This window comes from Equus przewalskii, chromosome 10 (assembly GCF_037783145.1).
Source record: "Equus przewalskii isolate Varuska chromosome 10, EquPr2, whole genome shotgun sequence".
In the NCBI taxonomy this organism is placed as follows: domain Eukaryota; kingdom Metazoa; phylum Chordata; class Mammalia; order Perissodactyla; family Equidae; genus Equus; species Equus przewalskii.
In genome coordinates, this window is record NC_091840.1 from 37,181,428 (window position 1) to 37,206,383 (window position 24,956).

The window sequence follows — 24,956 nt, forward strand, 5'->3', positions numbered from 1 at the left end:
CCTAAAATAATTTTGCAATTGCTTGTCTCCAATATGTCAAGCAAAGAAATAATTATTTGAATGTTAATTTAAATTACACTAACTCTATTATTTTCTCTTTTTAGGAGTATATCTCTCACTGTATCCAGTTCTTTTATCTACTTTTCTTTTATATAACTAAAAAAGAAAAAACACTTGAACTATAATTCCAAGTTTTATTTAAAAATTTTCCTACTCTATCATTGTTTCATGAATGTTATCAATAAAATTGACTTGTAATATAAAAAAATAATAATAATAATCAGCCTGAAATAATCCTCATGTTAAAGAGCTACATTTTGAGGTGGCAAATTTTGTTCCCCTTCAGTACACTCTAAGAGGTTCGCACGATAACAAAATCCCCTAATGATGCATTTCTCAGAACGTGTCACCGTCCTTAAGCAATGCATGACTATGCATCTAAATATGAAACTATTTTAAAAGTAGAAAAATGCAGTCAGAAATTTGTCTCTCAATTTCTGCATCTTTTCCCATTTTCCTTTCTGCCTGGACTCAATGGGAACCCAAGGAAAGAGGAGTTGAGAAAGGAGAACAGATGGAGATAGCTAGAAAAGAGAGAGAGGAGACAACCAGAAAAGAGTCCCTCAGGTTTGTGAAGGGTGAGTGCGGAAAGCAGCTCAAGACAGCTATGTAGCCGTGGGGCTCAGTCATCAGGAAGAACTGTGGTTTCTTTTGCCATCCTGAACTCAATTCACATCCTTGAGCCCTGCTTTTGCTTGCTTAGCTTCTGGTCTCCTAGGAAGAAAAGGCCTATTTCATGGGATCATTACACAAGATTCTGGGTTGTGGTGGGATAGGGAGAGAAGGAGAGAAAATTTGCATGAACCAGAACAGGAGGAAACAGACTCACTCCCATCTGGAGAGGGAAATGGGGGAGGCAGGCACTGCAAGAGAGTAGAAAAACACAGCTTTGGTATGTAGGAGTTACTCCACAAACAGTAGCTCCCATCCCATGTCCTGCCTCCTCTGTTCTGATTCTGGCTCCATCTGGAAACCTGGAGAAACCTCAACCGGAAAGTCAAGTAAGCAGATACCATCTCCCTCACCTCAGGGTAGGAAAAGGAAGTTATATGCAAAGAGGAGAAAGCAAAAACCAAAGTCTCATATAATGCAATGGGTGAAGTCCCACATTGCCCCACCACAAGGATTCCAGGCTGTCATTTGTAATTCCTGGGTGAAGCATTTCTTCTTGAGAGTATTCAGGGCTCCTGCAGCCTTGCCTGGTGATGCAGCCTCTGCGGAACAGATTTCTTCCCTTCCAGTTTGCTCAGGGCCAGGGAGGTGTAGGGAAAAGGATACCATTGTGAGGGAGGAGACCCAGATTCTGGCCCTAACCCTGCCCTTTGCCTAATAATGAAACCAGAGACAAGTCATGGCTTTGCTCTGGACTTCATTTGACAAATGAGAGGATGGACTCTTCCAGATAGGAATCCAAGACTCCCCATAGGCCCAAAGGGGTCTCAAGGAGAGACCGGCTTTCTCTTAACCGGGCTGGTGGGTTCTGCACCCTTCGTGAAGCCTCAGCCCTCGTATTCAACTACCCAAGCAGACTCTCCTCTTGAGGTGCCTTACCTCATTGTAGTCCATTACCTTGGAATACGTCCGCTTCACCCTGGGTTTCTCCTAAGAGGAAGTTTGTCGCACCCTCTAGAATGTTTCATTCTCTTCCACACTGAGCTGGAGGGGGTCGCTGTCAGTGACTCTAAAGTTGGTGATTGTATTAGTTTCCTATTGCTGCTGTAACAAATTACCACAAACTTGGTGACCTAAAACAACACACATTTATTCTCGTAAAGTTCTGGAGGTCTGTTGGTTCACAACCTCCCCAGGAGCTTCCCGAATGTAATCTGAAACCAGGCCCCATGTGAGGAGTGTGGGGAGAGACTAAAGAAAGAGGCAGACTGGTCACTCCAGATTGGTAAGTGGGAGTTTTAATGAACAAAGGAACCTACTCATGAGGCTTGTCTTGGGTGACCAGTAGTTTTCCACACCCACCTGCTAAACCTTAAAAGTTTATATAGAGGCTTTAACTGGGGTCAGTCACATATACCATTCAGAGTCTCAACACCACATTTCTATCTCAAAGCTGTCTCCTTGGAGCAGCTTCTGGGAATGGAGAAGGCAAGCGGAACCCACACTCCAAGGACAAGGGAGGGGGTGGGGAGCCTCCAATTGCCCTGGTCCAGCTGGAGGGTCAACTGGCAGTCACATCTTCTCCCCCAACAAGGTCAGAAGTCCAAAATCTGTTTCACTGAGTTGAAATCAAGGTATTGACAGGACTGCTCTCCCCCTGGAGGCTCTGGGGGAGAAACCATTTACCCTGCCTTTTCCAGCATCTAAAGCTGCATTCTTGCATTCCTTAGTTCTTTGCCCCTTCCTCCTCCAAAGCCAGCAGCATAGCATCTTACTTCAGTTGTCACATTGCCTTCTCTTCTGTTTGTGTCAGACGTCCCTCTGCCGCCTCTTAAAAGGACATTTATGACTACATTTAGGGTCTGACCAGCTAATCCAAGAGAATCTCTCCTCTTGAGATCCTTAATCACATCTGCACAGTTCTTTTTGTCATATAAGGTAATATTCACAGGTTCTGGGATTAGGATATGAACATCTTGGGGGCCATTATTCAGCCTACCATGGTGAGCTATCCTTTGTCTCAGACCTGGGATCATTCTTTCTCTCTCCCAACCCCTTCAATCAGAATAGAGTTGTGTGTCTTGCTCCAAAGACCACACCCTAACCTTCCAGGCCACCCCAACTCCCCTTCTTTTCACTTCCTTTAGGCCCTGAGAATATTCTAGGACAGCACCAACCAATGGGACTTTCTGTAATGATGGAAATGTGCTAATGTTCTATGTCTGTGCTATCCATCATGGTAGCCACTAACCACATGTAGCTAGTGAGAATTTGAAACGTGACTAGTGTGGCTGAGGAATTGAATTTTAAAGTTATTTAATTTTAATTAAATTTAATTGAGATGTAAATAGCTCCTTGTAGCTAGTGGCTAACATATTGGACAGCTCAGATCAAGGCAGATGAAAAGCACAAGCTCAGACCAGGCAGGTTCTTTGCTGCCAGCCTCTTCTCAAACCTTTTTGGATCAGCTCTGCCCCTAACCTCCTTCTCATTCCCTGTGGAAACTGAAGGAGGTTTCTACTGGGGCTCTGGGATGATGGGGGCGCCTGAGGGGAAGGCAAGGAAGGGAATTGTGTTTGATGGCCCTAGAGAAGTACAGGGTGCCAATTCTGCTTTTGAATTGGACTGAGAACGCCCAGATCATTCTCAAGGTAGCCCTCTCTCTACCCTACTTACACGGTGAGTCATCCTTTTGGGGACCACAGAGGCATGTCACAAGGAGCAAAGAAAAAGGGACTAACCTGGGACTTAGCACTTGCCAGAGTCCTATTCTGTCGCACACTTGCTAAGTGGCCTTTGGCAAGTCACTTTTCAGTGCCTGGCCCTCAGTTTCCATAAAACAAGAGGGTTGAACCAAATGGTGTGAGGTTGCTCCCAACTTTAATAGACTACAATTCTATGTCCCAATGGGTCAAGGCTTGATTGTGCACGTAATTCTGTTTCAGAACCGTGTTCTCTCTGACCCATATAATAGGAAGCTCTGATAGAAAGATTATTAAGGAGACATGTCTTTGGGTTACTCCTGCATCACACCAAAACCAAACCTGATATTTGTTCTTCTGTCCTCATAACACTTCACACTTACTTCAGGCTTTAGAGAGCTGACCCACTAACCAATCAAATCCGCATGATGACCTGGGAGGATAGACACTATGCCCATTTTAAGTGAAAAAGCTGAGCTCAGAGGGGGAAAGAGAATCTTCCAGATGTCAGGCCTCATGATGGGTCCTCTATACCTCATCTTGTAACAGCCCTTCAAAGCAGAAATTACCCCCACTTTACAGGTGTGAAAATTGAGGTTTAGTAAGGCAAGATGACTTTCCTAATGATATGATGATAATAAGTGATGGAGGCCCGTTTTTCTGATTCTGAACTATTTCATCTTCCCCTGATATTGTGCTGCTGCTGCTATTGACAATTTCCCTATAAGATGCTGAAATGATGACCCTTAGCATCACAGCTATCCTTTTGGGTCATCCTTTCCTGATGCTCCCCAAAGAGACCTATACAAGCCTTGCCAAGTCACATCACCTCTGTTCCTCTGTTTCCTAATCTGTAAAATGGGGGGTAACAGTCCCTACTTCTTGAGGGTGTTAAAATCCTTGTTGAAATATTAATGAGAGTGTGTCTTTAGAGCACTTTGCCCAGAGTACTTATTAAGTACTCAGTAATTGCTCATTCTCGTTGTTTTTGGAAACTGTAGTTTGTCCCTATTAATAATACCAGGCAATTCCTTTCACCTCAAATCAAATTAAAACACAAAGAAACTATCTACATTTTTTTTAAAGTTTTATTATGAAAACACATGGAATCAACTGCATTATCCATGTATCTGCAATAGTACAGAAACAGTGATGGTGAACCATCCCCATGGGGGACACGTGTCCTTTGGCAAAGCAAACATAAATAATGGAAATAACACCAAATACATATACACAGCACATAATAAAGACTCAGTTAAGAGAGACTACTGAGAAAAGTCGTGAGCACTGAGGGCGTGTGTCTCTCTGAGAAGTGTCGGGCTCAGGTGACCTTCCCTGGAGACCTCCTGCCCTGCACCTGGGGCGGCTCAGTTGAGTTCCAGGTCATCCATGTACTCCTGGACCCAGTCATCACTGGGGTTGGCGCAGACTTGTCTGCCCTTTTTGGTTTGGAATCTGTGGAGCAAGGAGTGGACAGATTAGAATCCCATGGGACCTTGTCTGTGGTAGGTATTCCCTTCTGCTTGACCGTAGTTCATATTGGACAGCTCTAGCAGGTGGGAAGACACCTCCTGGGGTGGTAGTGGAACCAGACTCCCTCTAACTTTTACTCTGGATTTAGCTGTGGTCTCCCAGGTTGTCCAGATTAGGAACCAAGGAGTTTTGCAATCGATATGGATATTTCTCCCCATTCATTTCCCATTGCCCCTAAAAGTGACTTTCCCATGTTTTTCTTAGCATGGTTTAAGAAATCAGCCCACATGTCCTGTAATCGTTTTGATTTTCCCTGGTTCTCTGGCCTCTGGCTAACTTCCTTCCCAGAAATTCCCTTCCCCTTCCCCTTAGCTCCCACCCAGCCCCCTCCAGGACTCAACAGGTGACTTCACGACCTGTTCCTCACTGCTCTCTGGGAGGGCTTCAGCCCTGAGACCTGCCTCGATCCTGATTGAGCCCCTCATCCCCCAAATAGGCCCCTTATCTAATCCTGCCCTCACCCTTCCCCCCCAGTGGCCTGGGGTTGATACTCACACCACGGCTGGCTGGGAGCAGAGGCTGCTGGTCTCGTAGTAATCCACCACAAAGTTGTGAGGAAGCTTCCGCAGGGTGTAAGAGAAGCAGCAGGCAGTGGGAGGGTCTGAGCCCACTGGAAAGAAAGGCTGGGATGAGACGGAAGCTCTACACGGAGCTGTTCATTCTAGCTTCTAATTATGGATATTTGGTGGGCATCTCTGTCGAGCTACCAGATCCCCAAACACAGCCCCTTATATCCAATTCCACCCACACTGAGTAGGAGACTTATTCTGAGAATAAGAATCCTCAGAGAGGATCAGGAAAGAATTCTGAAGATTGGAGCTGGATTGGGTCTCAGAGCACATGTCTAAGTCCTTTCATTTTACAGATGGGGAAGCCAAGGCACAGAAGAGGAAGCGACTTGCTTAAACAAGTCTACTGGTTTCTATTTCTTAAGAAAACAGGAACTTGGATGTTACTGAAGGGCTACTAGGCACTACATTTAACAGTAGGCTACTTGAAAATCTTCCCAGCTCCCTCTTGTCCCGTGCCCAGATTCCACTGCTGGACCAGCCCCAACTAGGAAAATGGATGCTGCTCACACCTTGCCTCTAGGAGTAGCAGCTGAAAGAGTGGACTTACTTGGTGCTGAGAGGGCCGGAGAGCAGAAGGCAGCCACCAGCACGAGGAGAGAGAGGACAGTCATGCAGAGTTTCATGGTCTCGGAGGAGGAGAGGCTTTCTCAGAGCTGAGACTACAGAGCGCAGAAGCTTCAGAACTCGACTGTGTTCTGTGCTGATGCTGAGTTGGGAGACCCTCTTTATAGGGATTCTGAAGACTGGGACAGAGGCGGGGGCACAGGAGGGCGAGTGGAATTTCCATGGTAGAGATGATGTCATGGTGGTGATAAGGAAACTGAAGTTGCCCGACAGTGAGGAGCTCTGCACAGCTTCTCCTCCCCAGGGCCGTGTCATCACAGAGGAAGGAGGAGGGAGGTGGAGAGGAGAAGAAGTGGGCTGCACCCTAGAGGGAAGTGGTACACCAGAGACAGTGACCGAGACTGGGGAGAGAATTGCAAACCCGAGAGGAAGGATGAAACATTCACACCTGCTAGAAGGGGCTTGCAGGCAAGAACCAAGCTCTTCTCCGTGGTTGGCTTCTCCAGAAGCTGGAGGCTTTACGTCAGTCTTTCCAGGGTTGCCACAGCCTGGCCCAAGTAGGAAGGTGGAACCAAGACTCCATGTCCATTCCTGGGCCTCCTTCTGCTGGGCTGAGTGACTTTACTGCCGTGGAAGTTTCCTTGGGCATAAAGAAAGAGTCCAGCATTGAATGTGCAGGACCCAGCATGGCAACTCAAGAACATTTATAGCTTCTACTTATTGAACATTTACTATGTCCCAGGCACTGGGCAAACTGCCTTATACACATGACATCTAATCCTACCGTAACCCTGAGCAGGGATGTGACTATTCTGGAGGCCATGAGGATCAGACAGGAGAGCAGAGTTCACTGATAATGTCTTGACCACACAGCTGTTGAGTGCAATGCCAAGAGTTGAACTGAGATTCATCTGACTCTAAAATCCATTTTATTTCCTACCCTATCATCTCCATAACAATTGTAGAATGTGACCACAAAGAGGGAAACTGTTGACTGCTATGGGCTATGCCACTCACAAAGACCCATGTTATTAGGGCTGAGTTCAGGAGGGGAGTTTGGGTCAGTCTGTCTGAGAACAAGGAGGGAATGGAAAAGAAATAAAGGTTTTAGTATGTTCACTTAGAAAAGGAGAAAGAAATCAGTGAGAATCAAGTTTGGAAGACCCAGATAAGGAATGTTCCTCTAGTACAAAAATGGGATTGGCCACCTAGCAATGAGTTTATCTATGTTACATGCTTATCAGATGTATTATCTAAGCGTGTGGGTGTTTCCCAACTGTCCATAGGGATTTCCTTGTGTTCACGTAAAGCCCTTCCTGGTTTGGCAGCTGCTGTTGACCAAAGGTGACTAGGTGAAGCATACAGAGGTCAGGATACAGTAGCACGTGAGGTGGGGCAAGCGGAGGTAATTAGGATCACTGGATCAAGATCACTATCCACTGCAGCTCCAGCACTCTGACCCAACTGCTCACCCCTCGCCTACATTGCTACCTGCTTCTGCTCTGAGAAAGAAAAATGAAGAGTGAAATGAGGAAGTCAGGCCTCCTGGGTGCTGTTGAGGTGTGGGATAGGAGGGGTCAGAGCAGCATCTTGGAGTACTTCAAGGTCACTAAACAAAGTACAATGTCATCCCACCTCATCACTCTCCCACTCCCCCCCCCCCACCACACACACACGCAAACTCTACTTTCCACCATCCTTTCTGTCCTTGCCCTTTTCTTTGTGTGAGTCTTCCTTCAAATGTTCTTTTCTTCACCAAGAGCCCCATCTCCTCTCTAACAGTCTATGATCCCTGATATCACATATGCTAGTATTTCTCATGGTCTCCCCTGGTTGGTGGCGTTTCATCTTCATGCATCAAGGACCTTGCTTTAAGGGAAGGAAGATGTGTCTTGTGTTGCCCACAACTTTGTTATCCATAGCATTTCCTTCAACCCAATTGAGTAGTCATCTGCTCTGTCAGGGCAGAGAGAGCTGAAGAAAGCCCCATTCTTGCCCTCAAAGAGTTCTTAGTCTAGGGATGGTGTTGAGAGTGACAGAAATAACTATCCCATGAGATGGAATGAGGTAAGTGTCATGTCATAGGTAGAAACAAATTGTCAGAGAGCTCAAAAGATGGAGACGGTTATCACTCAGCTGTAAATGGATAGTTCCAAGTCAAGTCTAAATCCCATTGTGTGCTAAGGAGGAGTCCTTGACATGGAGACCTCTGTCCAATGAGTGGGGCGTGCTGGTCTTCAAGCTGGGGGGGATTATGAAGCGAGCTGCTCTGGGTCATCAGGAGAGATGATAGATAAGAACGGGTGATTAGTCTGCATTGAGCCACACAACGAGTTTGACTAGTGACTTTTGCTTCCTAGCCTTGCTTTGATCTTTGGCTCATGGAAGTAAAATGTTTTATGCATTAAGGTCCCAACAATAATGCTGCATTCACACCGGTGAAATTCCACACTAAGAGTACAAAGGACTTGTGTCAATATGTTTAGCCAAATCAATGCCCTCCAAGATTTATACATTGAGGCCACTTCTAAGTAATAGTTGATAGAGAATGATAACAAATGCCTCTCAGATACATGACAAAAAAAGTGCTCATCTTCCCCAGAGGACCTTCCCCGACCTCTCTTCCAACTGAATCCTGCATCTCCCTCTGTGCTCCTACAGCCCTGTGAACTACTTCCATTGTATCACCTATAACACACCTATCTATTTGGTTGTCTCCCCGATTGGAAAGGGAGCTCCTTGATGCAGAAACTTTGTTCTGTTTATCTCTGTGTACTCAGTAGGTGTTTGGCAAACACTTGTTTAATAAGTGTCCAGAGGCAGTCCAAACTACCAGATTTAAGGGGGAGGGGGGGCGGGGGGGGGGGGCGATAGGTAACATGGACTCAGGATGTGAACTCCATTTAACTAAATGAAGTAAGAATGAACCAGGCATTCTGACACTCTCTCCAAAATGTGATTCCCCAGCCCCGATGGGGTGGTAATTCCCTTCTTTCCCCGGCCCTCAACCCACATACCCAGTGGTTTTATCATAAGGGATACAACTCTAGGACTCAACTCTTTCCAGCTCAGGGGTGTGAGAAGCAACAACGAGAGTCAATCATGGTTCCAGGGAGCTCCATATGCATTCTGTGGGCCATCCCCTCATTCCTGATAGGGGAAATCCTTCACTTCCCCTCACTGGTGGTAAGGCAGAGGTTTCCCCTTCCACACCCTTGTCTGGGACTGTGCTCATAACTCCATTAAAAGCACTTTCACATCTATTTTTTCATTTTGTCCTCCTAGCCTCCTCAAGTTGCAGCCAGGACTGGCAGCCACAGCAGTAATATGACCTTGTGAATGCCCTGGTACTTTTTTGACTTCCTCTAGCATATCCGCATCCATGGTTTTCTCTGATCCCAATCTGTTTTCCTGTCAAACAGATTGGGAAGCAAAACCTAGAGAAGTCAAAAGACTTGATCAAGGTCACACAGGATGTGTGTCAAGACCCAAGATCTTCCAACTTCTGGTCCAGAGATGACCAAACTTCCTTTACAGGTGTGACCCTCTAAGGTCACACACGTAGGGGGTCTCTGAAGGTACCAGACTCAGATTACAAAGCTGCTGAGGAGCAGGAAACAGAAGTGGTCAATCCCGACATCCAGTGCTCTCCTGGAAGGAGGGTGCTGAGATGCGTGAGTGCTGGGGAGGCCCCTGGGTGTCAGGGACAAGAGCACTAGCCTTGAAGAGCTGGAATGCTTGGAACTAGATAACTCCTTGAGAACAAATGTTAAGACTGGAAAGCTAAGGTGAGCTAGAATATACAGTCATTTTGCCAAGATGATAAACCAAGAAGAGGTAAACTCTGTGGTTTTGCCAAAATGGTAGCCAAGTCCTTGGGGAAATGGGAGCAGAAATTGGATTGTAGATTGAAGAAACAAATACACAATTATCCAAAGGATACAGGGTTCAGGATGGAGTCTGGAGGACAGTGAGCTGGTTGAAGCAGTTCACCAGGGATGGCCACACTCCACCCCTCAGCCAGCAGCCCCACTCTTCTTAACATGGGAATGGCCCTCCGTCACTCACCGTAGCCTGTTCATTGGCTCTCAAGGGCAGAGGGCAGTTACTTAGGGGATGTTAAATTCCTGGGAGAAGGTTTAAGCTTTACCAGTATTTGATGGGTTCAAGAAAACTTTCGGTATTCCTTATGAAGCATCCTTCTTCCTTCAAATGGTGCTTTTCTATCTACCAAAACTTATACAAAAATGGCATGCATGATATTTCATTGCATGGATATACCAAAATCCCTATTTAACCATTCTGTTACTTAGGTCAGCCCATTCAGGTTATTCTAACTTTTCTCTATTATAATTGAGCTGAGACCTGAAGGATGATTAGCCAGGAAAGAGTGAGGGGGTGGCGTTAATCAGGCAAAGAACAAGAGCCCTCCACTTTTTTAAATATATAAAATAGATTTAGTGAAATATTTCACTAATAATGATTATAGTAGGGCCCGGCCCCGTGGTTGAGTGGTTAAAGTTCTGTGCGCTCTGCTTCAGTGGCCCAGGTTTGCAGGTTTGGATCCCAGGCATGGATCTACTCCACTCACCAACCATGCTGTAGTGGTGAGTACAAAAAGTAGAGGAAGATTGGCACAGATGTTAGCTCAGGGCGAATCTTCCTCAGCCAAAAAAAAAAAAAAAAGTAGTAATTAACATTTACTATGAGCCAGTAACATTCTAATCCTATTATAGATATCAGTGTATTTAATCCTCACAGCAATCCTCTGATATAGGCACTATTACTATCCCCTTTCACACGTAAGGAAACTGAAGCACAGAGAGGTGAGTAACCTATAGAAGAACTCACAGCTAATACATAATAGATTTGGAAATGACACCAAGGAGGTTTGGCTCCAGAATGAAAGTAAATCAGAAAAGGAAAACGTGCTTATTACAAATTTATGTTAAAAGCTTAACAGCCAAATTTCTGTTATTATGATGTAAAATCAAATCTTTCACTTTTGCATTTTGCATGTCTTTGAACAGTGAAATCTATGGATTTTTCTCTTCTCCTTAGAAAATTAAGAGAATTAAATAGTAATTTTCCTTATTTGTTCTAAATCTTTTTTTTTTTTTTTTTTGCTTGAGGAAGAATTCGCCCTCAGCTAACATCTGTACCAATCTTCCTGTATTTTGTATGTGAGTTGCCACCACAGCATGGCCACCAATGAGTGGTGTAGGTCCACGTCCAGGAACCAAACCCGGGCCACCAAAGTGGAGCATGCCAAACTTAACTGCTAGGCCACAGTGCCAGCCCCTATGTGACCTGAATCTTAATCTCTGTGGCTGTCACGGGATGTCCCCGTGCTTATAGTGTTTCACTCTGCCCTGGGATTTATACAAAGGGGACATTCTGCTTTGTCAAGTTGACACGTCATTCATAAACAGCAGAGAAGAGATCTGCACTCTTAAGGAACCGCGTGTAGTTCAGAAGGCTGAGTCTCGGTTTCCATGAAACGTGAACACAGCAAGAGATGAGGCCAAAGAAGTAGGCAGGGGTCAGGTCACAGGGGAGAAGCTTCCATTTCATGCTGTAAACAATGCAGAAGACAGAGACCGATTTGAGCTTCAGCAAAATCACTTTGGATGCTGTGTGACAGGACAGAGTGAAGAAAGGCAAAACTGGAAGAAGAAACAGTTGACAGGACACCCTGAGAGGTGCCATGGCAAGAAATGATGAGGGCCTGACCTATGACAGTGGCAGTGGGAATGGTGAGAAGTAGACACACTTAATTTCAAATACACAGTCGAGTCAGTGATTGAAAAGATGTAGGAGGTGAGTGGGAGGGGTGAGTCAAGGGTGACTCCCAGGATTCTGGCTTCAAAGCTGGGTAGGAGGGGATGCTTTTTACTGAGTAGAGAATACAGAAGGAGGAGCAGGGAGACAGGGGAGGGGTCTAATGCAACACCAGGATGTATGCCCTGATCTGCTGCACACACCAAAAAGTGGCCAGAGGAGAATGACAAGAACTCAAGATAGGAAAGGGCCTGGCTGCAGAAAGAAGGGGCTGCATCAAGGAGCCATTGTCTCTCTAGGATGCTAGAAAGGGGTCCCCAGGATACTGTCTCCACCTTACAGGAAAAGCGGGGCCAAGCCTGCTCCAACCTGACTCTGTGGACCACACCTGAAAAAAGGAGGCAGAAGCTGCACCAAACAAGGACATCATTATCAGTGATCCTATCCATGGGGCCACTGCTGCCGAAGGGAGAGAGCTGAGATTGATGCCTGGGGAAACGGAGCTGCAGGGCCAGAGACTGGAAGGAAACCAGTCCAGCAGGGCCAGGGCATGGGAGGCAGTGAGGAGGCAGGCAGAGCAGGACACGGCAGAGATGCTGCCGAACATGAATTGTTCAGCCAGGATTCCCTGTACTTGTGGCTAAGATGTTCTGCTGGACTGAAGTGGGGACTAGAATGAGCCAGAAAGCTAGGACACAAATCAAGTGTCTTCATGCTGGAGGGTCCACCATGTCGACTGCTGGCTACTTTTGTCACCACTACCTTAGAGACCTTGGGCTGTCCCCCAAAGATTAAGACCTTTTTCAACTCCGTAGTGGGACTTGGGATATAACACATACTTTTAGTGAAGTCAGTGATTTATTCATCCATTTACCACATATTTATAAAGCTCCACTACACGTCAGGCATTGTGGTTATCGTTGGAGATAACAATGCTAAATAATGGAGACAGCGGAATAAAAGTGATCGATTCCCTCTGTGTGATCCAGGCGAGTCATTTCACCTGGGGAGATCACTTCACCACCTACTTACTAAGACCCTTCCACCTCGACTGTCCTGAGGCTCCTCATGTTATTCAAATTCAACGTAGGCATGTTAAGCGCAGACTTTGCATACAAGTCTGTTGTTTTCCAATCCAGGAAAAACACATATGATAAAGGGCTATTTTCTGGGTTTCGGATTGATATGGAAAGTCTTACAAATATATAAACACTAAGGTAGAATTTTATTTTCGATAAAGCACCATTATTGAAAAGAACAAAATTATACGAAATAGAGACTGTTTCAGACAACTCACCATGTGATAATCATCATGTGCTAGGATTTGGTTTAAATCAACCAAGAAGACATAGTATGAATTGGGTTTAAAATCAACAGGACATAATCTAAATTTTTGAGGTGAAAATCACATAAATAACTTATTATTATTATTATTAGAATGTGGTAAAGCTGTAATCAGGGAAGTAGACAGTTAGGTCCATTATCAGAAAAGTGATTGATTCAGCAGTTTCCATTTCCTCCTTCTTACCCTGCCCAACTCCTAGACGCCAGCACTCAGAAACTGAATCACGAGCGTGGAGGGGGTTCCCCAAGAAGAGAATGAGGGAATGAAACGCAGGGCATCACTGGGGGGCTGGGGAAGAGGGGGTGGGGTGAGGAGGAGGCGCTGTCTGTGATCTGGAGTTTCCGAGGAAACAAGTGATTGAGAGTCCTTTTTTGGAATTGACAGCGACAAGGGAAGACACCTGGATGCTACAGCCCCAGGAAAACCAGCCATTGCCCCTGATCTGGCCTTGGCTTCACCTCCCTTGTGACCAGCATCAGCAATCACGTGGATGGGATGGAAACACAGCCCATATGTTTTAAGAGAAGTAATGCTGCAGACACAGGAAGGACAGAATTCCTAAGATGGGAGCTCTCCTTGCTTATGTCCTACTTCCTCCACTGTTCTAGCTCCTTTTGGGGGGAATTCAAGGCCCTCCCGGTGTGGCCCTAAGTTAGCTTCATCATCCATGTTTGTTCCAGCATTCTGTAGCTACACTGAACTACTCACCCCTCCCTCTGAGCCAGCAGTTTCACACCTGTGACTCTGCACCAGCTGGACCTCTACTGCCACCCATCTCTACATGTGCAAATCCTGTGTAGCTTTCGAGATCCAACCAAAGTTCCATCCTTTCCGTGAAGCTTTCCACTATCCTCCCAAGGGAGGTCATTGCTCCCTCCTCTTGGTGTTCCGAGCTTTCATTTATTTCTCTCCTAGGAATCAGCACATTCTGCAAAGTGCTGAGGGCACCTGTTTATACACTCTACCTGCTCCTCCTAGACTGGGGCATCGAGAGGACAAAGCCCATAAAAAAGAACCAAGTCCATTTCTCTTTACAAAATGTGATTTATGCTTATTAATTATGTAATAATCAAATAATAAAGGATGGAAAAGGAAAAAGAACATAATCTGGCTGAAAAAGTTGACCTTTCACACCACTGAAACTATGAATTGAAAAGAATAAGAAAACTGCTTTGAATGTGGCATTATTTATGCAAATATCATACAGGTTCCTTAAAGTAGTTCAAAGAAATGGAAATCAAGACTTCACTTTAGCAAAGGCTGCTGGACGCAAACTTCAGTAAATTTATCAAAAATTCCTTTCAGATTAAACAGTTGACAACAACCTACTTTCTAACTGGTGTTGTTGTAAATGTTTTAAAGCAAAATGTGTTTGTAATTTGTGGGCTGACCAGGAAAGTAATATTGTCACTTTAAAAAGAAGACGGAAAAACTCTGGAAAAAGAGGAAAACAAGAAAATTAATCACCCACAGATCTATCACACAAATATAAGTACTATTGATGCTTTGGGGCATTTATTTCCAATACTTTCTATTTTTCTATGCCTAGTGTTTATATATAAATAAACTATATCTATAGTTATAATATTTGTCATATACGTGTGTATATACACATATATACTAGTACAAGTCTTCCTCTTGTACCATTTTTCATCTCTTTTTTACAACTGATGTTATGATTATATTTCTGCTACTTCACTTCACTCAGTTAAAGGGCTTAATAACAAACAATCCAGTTTATATACCGTAATTTACTTTATCATTACCTGATGGAGGAAAATTTAGGTTTCCTTATTTTAGAGTTACAGATGATGCTGAGTCAGACATCTTTAGGGTTGAAGATGCCTCCATATTTGGGTTTGTTTCTTTAGAACTGTTTCCTAGAAATGCATTTTCTCGATTCAAACGGGTATAAATATTTTTAGGCTCCTGACATATTAACACCCATGTCTAATGTATCTTTGATCCTCAGTTAGTGTTTAACCCGGTGCCCCTAAGCACTCAGTGAGTGTTTGATGACAGGACGGAAATGTGACCTCATCCTCCTAGTCCTCCAGCAGGGACGCCTTAATTCGGTTCCTGGCATCCAAGGCAGGCTCGTGCCACCCTCCAAGGCGACATGACCTCTACCCCATCCGTGTGGAAGAAGAGAGCAGCTGAGGAAGCCCAGAAGTTTTGGCTCTGTAGGAAGGAGGGGGCTGGGGAGTTCATGCACACACAGATCAGTTCTTATGGGAAGGGACCAGCTAAGAATAGCCCTGGGTCGACACACACCCCTCTCCTCCTGCTCACGGGGGAAACCATTTCCTCACAAGAAACCAGAACAAGTCTGAGTTGCAGGCTGAAACATATAGCTCAGAAAAGCTATTCTTGGATATCCTGAGTCCTTGTGGTCGTGGGGGACCCTGAGTTGTGCAACACTCAGCATGACAGCACAAATATACTTAAAAATTTTCCTTCTCACCCCCGGATTCCATTTCCCCATCAGCCAGGGCCGCCTATAAAGAGCAGGGGAGATGGCTTCGCACTTCAGAAGGGCGCAGGCAGCAACAAGTGCCCAGCACCGCCTCAGCTCTGCTGACACTCGGGCCCACACTCCATCCGCTCAGCATCATGAAGGTCCCCGTGGCTGCCCTTGCCGTCCTCCTCTGCACCATGGCCCTCTGCAGCCAGGTCTTCTCTGTACCATGTGAGTCTTTGTTGTTGCTGCGGGTGTCCCCACGCTGGCCATGGTCAGACCACATCAATCTTTTCTTGCGGCCTTGAGAGCCCCCAAGAGAAGATAGAGAACTTCTTAAAGGGTTACCAAAGATCTTGGCATTTCTCTACAAGACTTTTATTTTCATCTTTATAAAAGGGGTCTTGGCTATCCTAGTCCCCAGATCTGAGAGCCAGGCTGGGGTAGGGGAGTTGCAGTCCCATTTTACAGATGGCAAAATAGGGACCTAAATGAATGAATTTGCAACAGGTAGAACCCAAGTCTGGTTACCTCCCAGTGGGTTATTCTTCTTCTAACTCACCCTAGGTCCCCCCAAAAGCTCTGTTTCTTGGACGCCTTACGTCCAAGGCTTCTCTTTTGCTTGGGTATGAATTCTTGAACCAGACAAAATTTCCTGAAGGGAGATGAGATAAGAGAACAGTCTGTTTGGATATCTGAATCACACAGAGAAAGAGAGTCCAAAACAAAGAGTCAAGGAGCAAGAAGGACATAGATGGCAACAAGGACACAGACAGGGGTATTTCCACACGAAAATGCCCAGCGCCCTCCAGTGACCTTGACTCCCAGCCCATGGCCCGAGCAAGGCTGTCTTCCTCCCCCTCTCAGGGGTCAGACTGAAGAGCTTGCCTTTTCTCCTGAACTATGACTCAGGCTCGTTCTGTTCCTTCCTCTACAGTCGGTGCCGACACCCCAACTGCCTGCTGCTTCTCCTACGTCTCCCGGCAGATTCCGCGCAAATTCATAAACGACTATTATGAGACCAGCAGCCAGTGCTCCAAGCCAGCCATCATGTAAGTGCCAGTCTTCCTGTCCATCCCTGGGGAGACAGGGAGGTGTGGAGCTGGGGGCAGTGCCCAAGGGCACAGGCAGGCCAGGGGCTCCATCCTGGAGAGACCCAGCCCCCTGGGGCCTACCAAGCATGCAGGACCCGGGTCTAACATGTGACCCGACCTGGCCAGGAGCTGGCAGAGCCAGGGAGGGCTGGGCCCAGCCCAGAGGGAAGAAAGGGGAAGAAGGAAGTGGCTGCAAGGTCCTCTGAGGGACTCCCTGAGTCAGTGAGCGCAGCCCTCTGGCCTCAGATAGACAGAGGATCCCTGGGAAAGTGGGTGGGCCCTGAGCTGCCAGGTCCGAGAGTGGGACGGAGGTGCCCCAGTGGGCCCAGGAGTGCCCTGCTGGCTTCCTCAGTGTGTAATCCTTCCACTCCTCTCCACAGCTTCCAAACCAAAAGAAGCCGGCAGGTCTGTGCCGACCCCAGTGAGGCCTGGGTCCAGGAGTACGTGACCGACCTGGAGCTGAGCGCCTGAGTGGCCAGTGACCTCGGCAGGCTGCCTGGAGCACAGGGCTGGGCCTTAGAAACAGCCTCGTAACCTCCACTGCTACCTCTCCCGTGGCTGCCTGCTGCCAACAACCACACTCTGGGACTCTTCCTGTCTTACATTTCCACTTATTTATACTATTTAATTGTTGTAATTTATTTTCAATGTCACACTGTATTTGGAGCTGGCTCCAAGAGATCCTAAGACCCCTCCTTCACTGCCCTTCTCTTCCCCCTTCACTTGCACTGTGATTGGTGACAATTGAGTGACTGTCATCAGTTTGTTCTAGGCAGAGGTGGCACCAAAGCCACCAGGCTGACAAATGTGTATTCGATGTTTCTGTCCGGGGCTGCGTTCAGCCCGGAGAAATAATAAAGATGGTCTTTTAAAAAGGAAACTGGCATTGAGTTTGGTTTTGTTTATCTGGCAAATCAGAATCACTGGCTGACAGGAATAAAAGGCAAAGAACAGGAAGATGGGAAATGGAGGGAAATTAGGAGAAACGGAAAGGGCTGCCCCAGAGACACTGCTTTACGCTGGACACCCATTTCCGGATCACTGAAATTATGCATATTCTATCAATCAAATCACAATGTACGTGTTCTAGGAAAAGTGGCTACTCCAGTGGATACTATTAGGAAGAGAATTTGTAGTACATATTTACGATTAAATCGAGCTTTCTTAATTGCTAACATATTTGAGACTTACTCTAGGCTGAGTGCTTTTTATGCAGTGTCCATCTGATCTTCACAATGAAATAGTACAGCTTAAGTACTATTAACATCCTTATTTGACAGAAGAGTAAACTGGGGCTGTGTCTCAGAGAGGTTAAGCAACTTGGCCAAGATCACAGAGAAAGTAAATGGTACAATTGAGTTCCAAAACTAGACTTTGATGTAACTACAGACTTTACTCTTAACCACTAGCCAAGGTGTTTCCCGAACCCCAGTCCACCTGTACCCCTATCACAAGCAATGATGGTTTAAGCCACTCACATCAGAATCTTTAGGTGTGGACCCAGGAATTGATATTCCTACCAAGTTTACCAGCTGTTCCACATGCATGTTATCCTACATGCGGAGCAGGATTCTGTTTAGAAGTTCACTGTGAAAGCTGAGTTATTGAGCAGATGAATTTCCTGAGTGTTAGTGATAACCACAAGAAATGTACACTGAGCTAAAGTCCTTTTTACAGCAGGAAGAGAAATTCAAAAGACTCATGTGAAAACCAAACATGTATTCATCTTCATGAGCCATGATTATTTTGTTTTGTGTAAAATAATCTAATTTTTCTATCCAAAATTAGTTGAGAATTGTAGTGATCAAATTCTTTAGAGTATAATTAAATACTACTGGTAAGCAAACATTAAAACCTAGATACCATTTGCCCCGATTCCATTTCTAGGAATCTATTTTGTAGCAACACTACCAAAGGACAGGACTATATAGGCACAAGGATCTTCTTGGCAGCACGATTTGTAAACAGGAAACAACCATCGGTAAAGGATTAAATGAGCAGCAGATCGAGACGCCCATCAGTGGGATATTCCACAGTCAGTAAAAAGGATAACACACGTCTATATCCATGGAAAGTGCCCACACATTATGTGCAAAAGGTATATGTGTTTACATTAGTATATGCATATATACTCTCCGTGCATGCTACAGGACTATATGTATAGAATGATATTATTTTTGTTTGTATTTTTAAAAGCCAGATGTGTATATGTATTTACAAAGGCAAATATATGGAAAGATACATATCAAATAGCTAACTGTGGTTTCTTAGAGGAAATGGGAGTATTATCATTATTATTCTTAGGAATGGGGACTTTTTATTTTCTGTACTTCCTTTTTATCTGACTTATTTTTCAGTGAGCAGGTATTGCTTACCTCTCCAGTCTCATCTTAACTACCCTTTGATGGGCGATATTCCATCCATTGGAACCACTTCCTGGTTGGGATTCCTAGTTGACACAGAAGACAGAGCTCAGCTTGGCCAGTCATAAGAGACATGATGCCATATGGCTTCTATCTAATGAGGGCAATGCAATGAACGAGTCCTTTCGCCCGAGGCATTCATATCACACACACACACACACACACACAAAGCTCCTTGCAGGCAACATTTTACAATCCCCTTCCATTATGAGGGGCCCCATCCCCAACCCCCCACACCCATAAGAAGTGTGAAGGCGCTATCCAGAGAATGGGAGGAACAGCCTTCGTTCCTAAAGAAGCCAAGCTGTCACTGTTTCTCTATTGGCTTCCAGCATCTCAAGACAAACAAAATCTGCTCGTTCACACTGAACTCTTTCTAAAGGTTTGGCAATCCAAAGCCAAAGGAGAAGCTCAACCATGCCCAACATTTTCTAAAGACAAGTATTGTGAGCAAGTAGAGCAAACAGAACAAAGACCCCTTGAGGGAAAAGGGAGAAGGAGAATTGCATTGTCAACCAGGGTATAGGGCATTCAGAGTCTGAGATGTGGCTGAGATCTTTTGTCAGCCCCTCTGGCTGACCTCCCTGGGGAATGTCCTCCCTGGACTCATCTGAGATGTGCACAGGGGAGGAGTCCTTTTCTGGGCACTGCCTACCTTCTGCCCATGTGAGCCAGGAGCCTGGGGTTTCCTTAGGTGTTGAGCAATCAAAGAGCCGTTTTGGGCTGGGCTTGTGGTTTCCTTGGCAAAGTAATGCCCTTCTAATGATGGTAGGTTTCTGATCTCTTTGCTTCACAGCAATTCCATGGGCTAGATAACCAGAAGCAGAGAGCTTGTCCATCACATATTTTGCATTTTAACTGGGGTTGGGAATGTGTGCTTCCTAGCACGGGCCTCCATACTGCAGTCACCCCTTCACCCCACCTCCTAGCCCTCTGCTGAGAGACCTCTGCCCCCATCTTGGCCCCTGCACAGGTGGGGCAACGTGGGGAAGTGATAAATATTTGATGCTTGGCCCTAAGCCACGTCCTCCCTGCACCTTCTGGAGGGAGCTGATGGCCCACTTTAAGGCAGGAAGGTAACTCTTTCATAGGACAAGGTGGGGAGGGTGTTAGGGCTGAAGTTGGACCCAGCCTTCTCTCCTGTTAGGTCTCTCACCTCCCTGCCTCTGCTTGCACTAACTTCAGCGTGGAGTAGAAAGTTCTGCAATCACAGCCCTTAGAGACTCCAGATTACTGGCTCGCAGTGGGCAGCTTGGAAAGGCCTTTCTTAGCAAAGCTGAATTTTTTTCCTTTTCCAATTTTCAGATGAGCCCTTTTCAAAGTAGCTTGAACTCCTTCTTAAAGGACCCTATTGATGGATGCAAGAAGTAGCTATTATAGTCCAAGATTCAGAACCTCTCCTGTCAAACTCCTTAACGTTGCAGCCTTACTATTTGGCACAGGGTCTTAGCACCAAGATCCGACAGACGTTCAAACAACAGCGGCAACACCATGTAAGAGCAGTTCTCAAAAGGTGGTGCCCAGACGACAACACGAGCATCACCTGGGAATGGGTTAGAAATGCAGATTGTAAGCCCCTCTCCCCTTGTAGAGGGTGTGCCCAGCCATCTGTGTCTTAACCAGCCTCTGGGTAATTCCAATGCAATGCAGACCCAAGTTTAAAAAGCACTTCCATTTACCAAGGTCCTCACCAAATTCCCTCCTACCTTTTCAGTTCAGCCAATCCCACACTTCAGTCAGGGGCTACTTTGAACAGACCCCATACCTCTGCACAGATACAAGTCACTGTATCTCTCAGGATGCTGGTAGTTTCAAGGAGGAAAACAAACCAACCCAACATACAGAGGCTTGAATAAATGAACCTGCAGTTCCAAGACTGAAGGGGACAGGGGTTGCCGTGCCTCCAGGCAAAGCTGGATGTGCAGGTCCTGTTTTCGGATCTCCCTTCCAGGTGGGAGTCCCAGGATGGCTGCTGGCACCTTCTGGTGTTACATGAACCCTTATTGATTTTCTGCAGGGAAGACAGAGAGCCTGTGTCCCCAGTGAAAAGTCACCAGGTTCTTTCAGATTTGACTGACCTTAGGTCAGAAACCCAATTCCTAACCAATCCTTATGGTTATGGGGATGGGTTTCACTGATTTGCTTAAGCTAATCAAGGCACGTACCTGGATCTGTGGGTTGGATAAATTTCACGTAAACTTCAAGTCTGAGAATTATGGGGAAGAGAGACTTCCCAAAGGAAGCTCAGGTTCCTGGTATGAGGAGGGATGGAGAATAGATGCTAGTCGGGAAACACATGTGTTCACTATAATGTGCTTGTCTTTTTCCAATGGATTTTTTTCCTGATATATGAAGGGCACTGACACTTGGTATGTGATGAATATTTCTTCTCCTTTGCTCTCTAGATTAGAAACTGTTAGTCTTCCACCCTCCTGAATCACTTTATTTTTAAGAAGATGCTGACACGTGTGTTTCCTGTTGCTCTCTAAATGACTATGGCCCAAATCTGAAGCTAAAGAGACATTAGGCTCTTTGTGGTACTGAAGTAGCCAGTAGAAAATAGTGCTACATGTCCACTCCAGGACATACTAAGTGGGGTAGAATTGGCCCTGCCATGGCACCACCCCACCCTGCTTCATAGAAGCACACGACCCAGGACAGGGGAAATGAAGCACTCTCAGATAGTGAGTCAACATTACTGAGATTGCCCATGTTGAGAAAGAGAGGGGAGTCCTTTAATATCGGATGGACAGAGTGGCGGGTGACAGGAGATACCTCATACTCACTGCTTCTATTCCCCTTCTTTCCTGGGAACACCACCCACAAAAAATATTATATGGGCTTGACCACATCCCCAGACACTGGGTGGGTCCTGATTAAAATAAGCCAATTTGCCTCTTGGGTTTCTTAAAACTTATCATTACAACATAAGCATTTCCCATGTTATTGCATTGTTTGTAAAGCCTCCTGAATAGCTAATCAAGTGAAGATACCATGATTTTCTTCACCATTCCCATATTGTAGGTAATTTAAATTGAGTCCAATTTTAAATTGCTATCAATATGCTAGGACCAAATGTTCTTTTGCATAAACCTTTTTTCCATATTTGAATTACTTACATAGGAAATAGATTCCTGGACATGGATTATCTTGGTCGAAAGCATTTTAAGTTTCCTTGTGCACATTAGCACCCATATCTAACACATCCTTATGTCCTTTGTTTTGTGCTTATTGAGGCTGTTGATGAATCTCTCTTGAAAGAGTGGGTGTCTGAAAGGCTGGCTGTTCCCGCATCACTTCTGAAGCCCAGGCTTTGCTAATACAGCTTTGTCCACCTGGGTATGGTTTCAGTTGGCCTGTGCCACTCAGGACTCATGGCATCATTACGTGTGTCGCATCTATGCCATTAGAACAGCTGTGGAATAACATAGAAGTTTCTGCTCTGCTGGGGGAAACTATGACTACAGAGTTCTAGTGAGGAGGAACTGGCTAAGTGTGGTTCCAGGGTGACACCAACATCTCACCTCCTCTTGCTGTGGAAACCACTTCCCCATAAACAGCCCCAGTCAAGTGAGCACTTGAACCCTTCTTGCAATACCCTAAGCCCTGTGGTTACCCAAGACCCCTCTTGTATGTACAAGTCAACAAGACTCAACTGTGCTTCAAAACTTCCTGTCACGTCACTCCCAGTTTCCATGTCGCCAAGGTCCAGTGCTTACCTGTTATGAGTAGGGGACATGGTGTGGACCCCAAAAGGAGTTTGGTAACAGCGAGTCTTGCTCTGGCCCACACTCTTGGGCCCCCATGGTCCTCCTCACCGTGGCCTTCTGTTCCCGGGCCTCCTCTCACAATCTTCTCCTGCTCCCATTTTCTGTTGTTCCCCCACTTTCTGGTTCAAGTCAGACCACATCACCAAAGTCCTATGGACAGAGATACTCAAGCAAAGTAGAGAACTTCCCAAGGGGTTTTCAAAATGCCCTGTGCTATCTGTTCAGAAGGCTTTTCCTTCCAAAGTTTTATCTTTCTATTCTATACAACTGGAAGGCAGAGTGGGGGGCGTGTCCTATCTTGGGAATGGGAAAATTGAGTGGGTTTTCAACAAGAGGCAGAATCCAGCTTCAACTGCTTCAATTCCCAGTAATCAGCCGAGTAATAAACTCACCTCAGTGCCACCTAATAGGTGACTTACAGAGATAGTCTCTCGCTGGAAAAAATCTCTTCTTGGACAAGACGAAGTTCACCAAATAGAACTAGAATAAGAGGCCAACTGTTGATTTAGCTGCATGCCATGTAGAGAGAGAGATAGAGACCATATGTAAGATTAGAGCAAAGTAAGAGACAGAGGCGATCCCAGATGGTGAGGTGGGAAGACCCTGAACTCACCTCCTCCCACGCACGGAATCCACAGCTACTTACGGAACATTTTCCTCTGAAACAGACCTGACAACCAGCCGAGCAGCGACTTCACATCGGCAAAGGAGAAAAGAGCGACATGGAGGTGGATAGGAGAAGCTGAGATGGGGTCTCCCCATAAACCTCACCCCTGGCTCAGCAACCCACAATCGGGAGGCAACTCACAAACCGGGAGCTTCTCCCTGAGGAATGAAGGCTTCATGCCACCGCGTCAGGCACCCACCCCAGCTTTTAAGACCTGCGCATGAGAGAGGAGCCCCCAAAACGTCTGGCTTTCAAAACCAAGGTCTCACCTCCAGGAGACCCAAAGGGTTGTAGCAAACTGAGAAACACCTCTTACAGGCTCAGCACAGACTTACTCGCCCCAGGGCCCAGCGCAGAAGCAGCCCTTTGAAAAGTGCCCAGGCTTTATCACGTCAAAGAGATTCCTTTGCTGATCTTAAATCGCTGGCCCCAGGGGCCGGGCCTGAAGAGAGGCTCTCCAGGACAGAGGCCCTGGAGGCCCATTTTCCCCTCTCCCTTACTAAAGCAGGCAGGCAGTTTTTTTTTTTTCCACTCTGGATGTTTTCTTTCTTTCTTTCTTTTCTCTTCAGGCGCCATCTTTACCCTCCAGCCCGGAGGTGCCATCTTTGTGCTCTCGCTCTGCCTTGCTAAAGCCCGCAAGCACCATCTCTTTTTTTTCCTTGGAGGGTGCCATCTTGACACTTCCTCTGCCACACTCCACAGCACCAGTATCTCCCAGAGGGGAGCTTTGACACGCATCTGTTGCCCCGGTTTTTTATCTCGGGTGTCCTGGGTTTTGTGGCTACCACCCAGGGCACAACCTTTGATCACCTGGCTCTGGTGGCCAGGGGGTGTGTGTTCCTGGGTCCCGTGAGGGTATAACAATTGGGAAGTCAGTTCTTGGCCTGCTACCACCCCCAGGGCGCTGCACAGACAGCAGACTGAAACACCCCAGTCTCTCTGAGAAAGAGCCTATTTGCTTGTCCTGGTGCTTCAGCCTGAGGGGCAGGCTTCAGGGCCGCTGCACATCCAGAGTCTACAGAGGTGACCTCAGGGAACAGAGCCCCGCAGGCCACCTTTGCGCTCTCCCTCTGACTCCATACAGCTCGCCAGTATCTCCCAGGAAGGAGCTTATGCACTCATCTGGAGCCCCAACTTTTGCCTGGGACTGTTACCCAGGGGACATCTCTAGATCGCCTGGTCTGGTGGCCAACGGGACTTACACTTGAGGTCCTACAGGACTGTGTATATATTTGCACACTTTAAAAACTGCTGCCTGAGGGTCTGGCTTCCAATCAGCCTGAATCTAGGTGCTGACTAAGATGTCCCCTCTTTGGGGCACTGACAGGTCCCTGCACACCCTCAACAACTGGGAGCCACTAAAATTAAAATAGGC

At 46.2% G+C, this 24,956-nt stretch overlaps 2 protein-coding genes across 4 annotated transcripts; one reads left to right on the forward strand and one right to left on the reverse strand.

Annotated features, from left to right (window-relative positions):
- Positions 1-4,444: 4,444 nt before the first annotated feature.
- Positions 4,445-23,423, reverse strand: LOC103554514 (C-C motif chemokine 4). 3 transcript variants are annotated; one of them, XM_070562470.1, is made up of 5 exons: positions 22,864-23,423; positions 19,097-19,170; positions 6,027-6,683; positions 5,403-5,517; positions 4,445-4,829 (listed from the first exon to the last, which is right to left on the reverse strand). In XM_070562470.1, exons 3-5 carry the CDS (start codon positions 6,100-6,102, stop codon positions 4,742-4,744), a joined length of 279 nt encoding a protein of 92 aa, XP_070418571.1. In that variant the 5' UTR covers positions 6,103-6,683; positions 19,097-19,170; positions 22,864-23,423; the 3' UTR covers positions 4,445-4,741. The 3 variants fall into 3 exon arrangements, with proteins under 3 accessions (XP_070418571.1, XP_070418570.1, XP_008523819.2); XM_070562469.1 differs by lacking the exon at positions 22,864-23,423 and adding an exon at positions 19,800-19,952; XM_008525597.2 differs by lacking the exons at positions 19,097-19,170; positions 22,864-23,423 and adding an exon at positions 15,634-15,930.
- LOC103554513 (C-C motif chemokine 3-like) lies at positions 15,645-17,601 on the forward strand. The gene is made up of 3 exons (XM_008525596.2): positions 15,645-15,858; positions 16,565-16,679; positions 17,102-17,601. Exons 1-3 carry the CDS (start codon positions 15,783-15,785, stop codon positions 17,190-17,192), a joined length of 282 nt encoding a protein of 93 aa, XP_008523818.1. The 5' UTR covers positions 15,645-15,782; the 3' UTR covers positions 17,193-17,601.
- Positions 23,424-24,956: the final 1,533 nt, after the last annotated feature.

What these genes read in the sequence shown, in the direction of transcription:
- LOC103554514 (XM_070562470.1), bottom strand. Translation starts at nt 6,102, where the DNA reads ATGAAACTCTGCATGACTGTCCTCTCTCTCCTCGTGCTGGTGGCTGCC. An exon ending in TCCGGCCCTCTCAGCACCAA is followed by an intron (nt 5,518 to 6,026) that starts GTAAGTCCACTC and finishes CTTTCTTTCCAG; the next exon opens with TGGGCTCAGACCCTCCCACT. An exon ending in TGCTCCCAGCCAGCCGTGGT is followed by an intron (nt 4,830 to 5,402) that starts GTGAGTATCAAC and finishes CTTGCTCCACAG; the next exon opens with ATTCCAAACCAAAAAGGGCA.
- LOC103554513 (XM_008525596.2), top strand. Translation starts at nt 15,783, where the DNA reads ATGAAGGTCCCCGTGGCTGCCCTTGCCGTCCTCCTCTGCACCATGGCC. An exon ending in CCAGGTCTTCTCTGTACCAT is followed by an intron (nt 15,859 to 16,564) that starts GTGAGTCTTTGT and finishes CTTCCTCTACAG; the next exon opens with TCGGTGCCGACACCCCAACT. An exon ending in TGCTCCAAGCCAGCCATCAT is followed by an intron (nt 16,680 to 17,101) that starts GTAAGTGCCAGT and finishes TCCTCTCCACAG; the next exon opens with CTTCCAAACCAAAAGAAGCC.